The sequence below is a fragment of the Sander vitreus genome, unplaced genomic scaffold (assembly GCF_031162955.1).
Source record: "Sander vitreus isolate 19-12246 unplaced genomic scaffold, sanVit1 ctg734_0, whole genome shotgun sequence".
Classification (NCBI taxonomy): domain Eukaryota; kingdom Metazoa; phylum Chordata; class Actinopteri; order Perciformes; family Percidae; genus Sander; species Sander vitreus.
Genome location: NW_027595820.1, coordinates 3,590 through 7,500, shown reverse-complemented (window position 1 = coordinate 7,500; position 3,911 = coordinate 3,590). Strand labels below are relative to the sequence as shown.

Here is a 3,911-nt window from a genome sequence, read left to right as displayed (position 1 = left end):
GCGCCCGCCTGTACGGTGAACGGTAGCTTGTTTGAAGCTAGAGACACGTTATTAACTCCTTTAAGGCCGTCATATCTTTGTAGAATAATCTTACACATCGTCTGTCTCTCTGCTGACCTGTCTGTCTCTCTGCTGACCCATCTGTCTCTCTGCTGACCTGTCTGTCTCTCCTGACCTGTCTGTCTCTCTGCTGACCCGTCTGTCTCTCTGCTGACCCATCTGTCTCTCTGCTGACCTGTCTGTCTCTCCTGTCTGTCTCTCTCTCTGCTGACCCGTCTGTCTCTCTGCTGACCCGTCTGTCTCTCCTGTTTGTCTCTCTCTCTGCTGACCCGTCTGTCTCTCTGCTGACCTGTCTGTCTCTCCTGTCTGTCTCTCTGCTGACCCATCTGTCTCTCTGCTGACCTGTCTGTCTCTCCTGTCTGTCTCTCTCTCTGCTGACCCGTCTGTCTCTCTGCTGACCTGTCTGTCTCTCTGCTGACCTGTCTGTCTCTCCTGTCTGTCTCTCTCTCTGCTGACCCATCTGTCTCTCTGCTGTCTCTCTGCTGTCTCTCTGCTGACCTGTTTGTCTCTCTGCTGACCTGTCTGTCTCTCTGCTGACCCATCTGTCTCTCTGCTGACCTGTCTGTCTCTCCTGTCTGTCTCTCTCTCTGCTGACCCGTCTGTCTCTCTGCTGACCCGTCTGTCTCTCTGCTGACCCGTTTGTCTCTCTGCTGACCCATCTGTCTCTCGGCTGACCCATCTGTCTCTCGGCTGACCCGTCTGTCTCTCTGCTGTCTCTCTGCTGTCTCTCTGCTGACCCATCTGTCTCTCTGCTGACCCATCTGTCTCTCAGCTGACCTGTCTGTCTCTCCTGTCTGTCTCTCGGCTGACCCGTCTGTCTTTCTGTCTCTCAGGCACAGTAGTGGAGGGCTGTTGTCCTCTGGATTGGCAGCTGTTTGGCTCCAGCTGTTATTTGTTCAGCAGGACGTCTTCATCCTGGCACGACGCCAGAGACTGGTGCAACGGACATGAATCCCACCTGGTCATTCCCCTCACCGACGAGGACTGGGTGAGACAGCCCGTCTGTCTGTCTGTCCGTCTGTCTGTCCAACTAACTAGAAAAGTGACCACGGGATGTTTTAAACAGAGGAAGATGGACATATTACATATTTTAATGATAATAATGAATGTTTTGGGGACCCAGAGTTGATCCCTGTGGGACACCGTTATCCACGGTCTGCTTTGGAGGCTTGATGTGAAACAAGTTGGAGTTCCAGAAAGTGAAATCAGCTGTCTGTCTGCCTCTTTCCCTGTCTGTCTGTCTGCCTCTTTCCCTGTCTGTCTGCCTCTCTCTCTGTCTGTCTGTCTGCCTGTCTCTCTCTCTGTCTGCCTGCCTGTCTGTCTGCCTCGCTTCCTGTCTGTCTGTCTCTCTCCCTGTCTGCCTCTTTCCCTGTCTGTCTGTCTGCCTCTTTCCCTGTCTGTCTGCCTCGCTTCCTGTCTGTCTGTCTCTCTGCCTCTCTCTGTCTGTCTGCCTCCCTGTCTCTCTCCCTGTCTGCCTCTCTCTCTGTCTGTCTGTCTGTCTCTCTCTCTCTGCTTGCCTTCCTGTCTGCCTGCTTGCCTGTCTGTCTCTCTCTTTCTGTCTGCCTGTCTCTCTCCCTGCCTGTCTGTCTGCCTGTCTCCCTGTCTGCTCCAGGAATTTGTGACTCGTCACGCCAGTGGCGCCTTCTACTGGGTGGGTCTGACTGATGAGAAAGGAGAGTGGGAGTGGGTCAACAACACGCCGTACATCATGAACCGAAGGTGTGTGTGTCTGTGTGTGTGTGTGTGTCTGTGTATGTGTGTGTGTGTGTGTGTGTCTGTGTCTGTGTCTGTGTGTGTGTGTGTGTGTGTGTGTGTGTGTGTGTGTGTGTGTCTGTGTGTTTTTTCAGAGTTTAAAAAAAAAAAAAAAATGTTTTTGTGATCTTCCACGACCGGACTACTGCACACCGCGCTGACTGTTTCTGTGTGTGTGTGTGTGTCTGTCTGTGTGTGTGTCTCTGTGTGTGTGTCTGTCTGTGTGTGTGTCTGTGTGTGTATCTGTCTGTCTGTGTCTGTCTGTGTGTGTCTGTCTGTTTGTGTCTGTGTGTGTGTGTGTGTGTGTGTGTGTGTGTATGTGTGTGTGTATGTGTGTCTGTCTGTCTATGTGTGTGTCTGTCTGTGTGTGTCTGTCTGTCTGTGTGTGTCTGTGTGTGTCTGTCTGTCTGTGTGTGTCTGTGTGTGTGTGTGTGTCTGTCTGTGTGTCTGTGTGTGTCTGTCTGTTTGTGTCTGTGTGTGTGTGTGTGTGTGTGTGTGTGTGTGTGTGTGTGTGTCTGTCTGTCTGTGTGTGTGTCTGTGTGTGTGTCTGTCTGTGTGTGTGTCTGTGTGTGTATCTGTCTGTCTGTGTCTGTCTGTGTGTCTGTCTGTGTGTGTACGTGTGTGTGTGTGTGTGTGTGTGTATGTGTGTCTGTCTGTCTGTCTGTGTATCCCCGTGTATGTCCCCGTGTGTCCCTGTATGTCCCCATGTGTGTCCCCCTGTGTGTCCCCATGTGTCCCCATGTGTGTCCCTGTATGTCCCCATGTGTCCCCATGTGTGTCCCCGTGTGTCCCTGTGTCCCTGTGTCCCCATGTGTGTCCCCGTGTGTCCCCGTGTGTCCCCGTGTGTTTCAGGCGCTGGATGCCTGGTCAGCCTGACAGCTGGACTAATCACGGTCTCGGGCCCGGAGACGAAGACTGTGCTCACCTTCACAGCAACGGACGCCTCAACGACCTGCACTGCGCCACCAGGTTACGCTACATCTGCCAGAAACACGGCACGCACAGCTAAAGACTCCGTCTGCAGGGTCCTAAACCCTGAACTACAACAGCTGCCCGGCTGCCGCCTGAAGGGAAATACTCAAACCTACACCAACAGAAAACCTAAACCTAACCCTTGTGTTGTCCATGCAACGTTTTGGTTTTCTGGGTCAAAATGTTAAAAAAAATTCCAACGTTCTGGTCGTCTTAATCGACACTTTTTTCGAAATTTCTGTCAATATTTTTCTGCTCTTTGATGTAAAGCTTTTCCCATGTTTTTGTCACTTTTTTGACATTTTTGTCACTTTTTTTCGACATTGTTGTCACTTTTTTGACATTTCTGTGACTTTTTTGACATTTCTGTCACTTTCATCAACATTTTTGTCACTTTTTTGACATTTCTTTCACTTTTTTCAACATTTTTGTCACTTTTTTTGGTCACTTTCGAAGTTTCTGTCAATATTTTTCGGCGCTTTTCTTGACATTTCTTTCCTACGTTTTTCAACGTTCTATAATCAATGTTTCTTTACATGCTATAACATCGAATAAAACACCCAAATTCAATGAAAGTAGTGACCTGATCATTTAATTGACTTGTGAAGAGCGTTGTAGGGAACCATTCACGTTATTTTGTTTGAAAATTTGGTTGAAAGAAACCCCAAATGTTCTGATATAGAAACAGTTTGAAAATGGGTCAGAGGACAACAGGAGAGTTAGACAGCAGCTCCCCCTCTGCCTGCAGGCTCCTACAACTAAACTAAAACGTAACTGAGTTTCCGTAAAGTCTGGTGACATTGAACCACAGATCTGCTGCTGAACACAGTCCCCAACAGTCACTATCTCCTCCTGTTTGTCTCGCCAACGCTAGAGTCACATTTTAACAAGTTCACTTGTCCGAAACACAAATAGACACCTTTCTGGAACAGGGAGAACGAGTCAGGACGTTCAAAAGCATTCAAAAAGTGACAAAAAGCATAGAAAGAAATATCGAAAAAGCTCAGAAAAAGTGTTGAAAGCGTCGGCAAAAGCCTCGTAAGCGTGAGCGAGTGATCTACAGGGTTCATACGTTTTGAAAAAAGCTGGAAAAGTTATGGAATTTCAAAAATACAAATTCCAGGCCT

General features: G+C 48.9%; 1 protein-coding gene across 1 annotated transcript in view; it reads left to right on the top strand.

Annotated features, from left to right (window-relative positions):
* LOC144514881 (asialoglycoprotein receptor 1-like) overlaps positions 1–2,950 on the top strand; it is a gene marked incomplete at its 3' end in the record, with an annotated part of 8,522 nt that extends 5,572 nt beyond the window's left edge. Inside the window, 4 exon segments of the mRNA XM_078245662.1 lie at positions 894–1,048; positions 1,673–1,779; positions 2,665–2,776; positions 2,778–2,950. Coding sequence (XP_078101788.1) covers positions 894–1,048; positions 1,673–1,779; positions 2,665–2,776; positions 2,778–2,950 — 547 coding nt within the window.
* Positions 2,951–3,911: the final 961 nt, after the last annotated feature.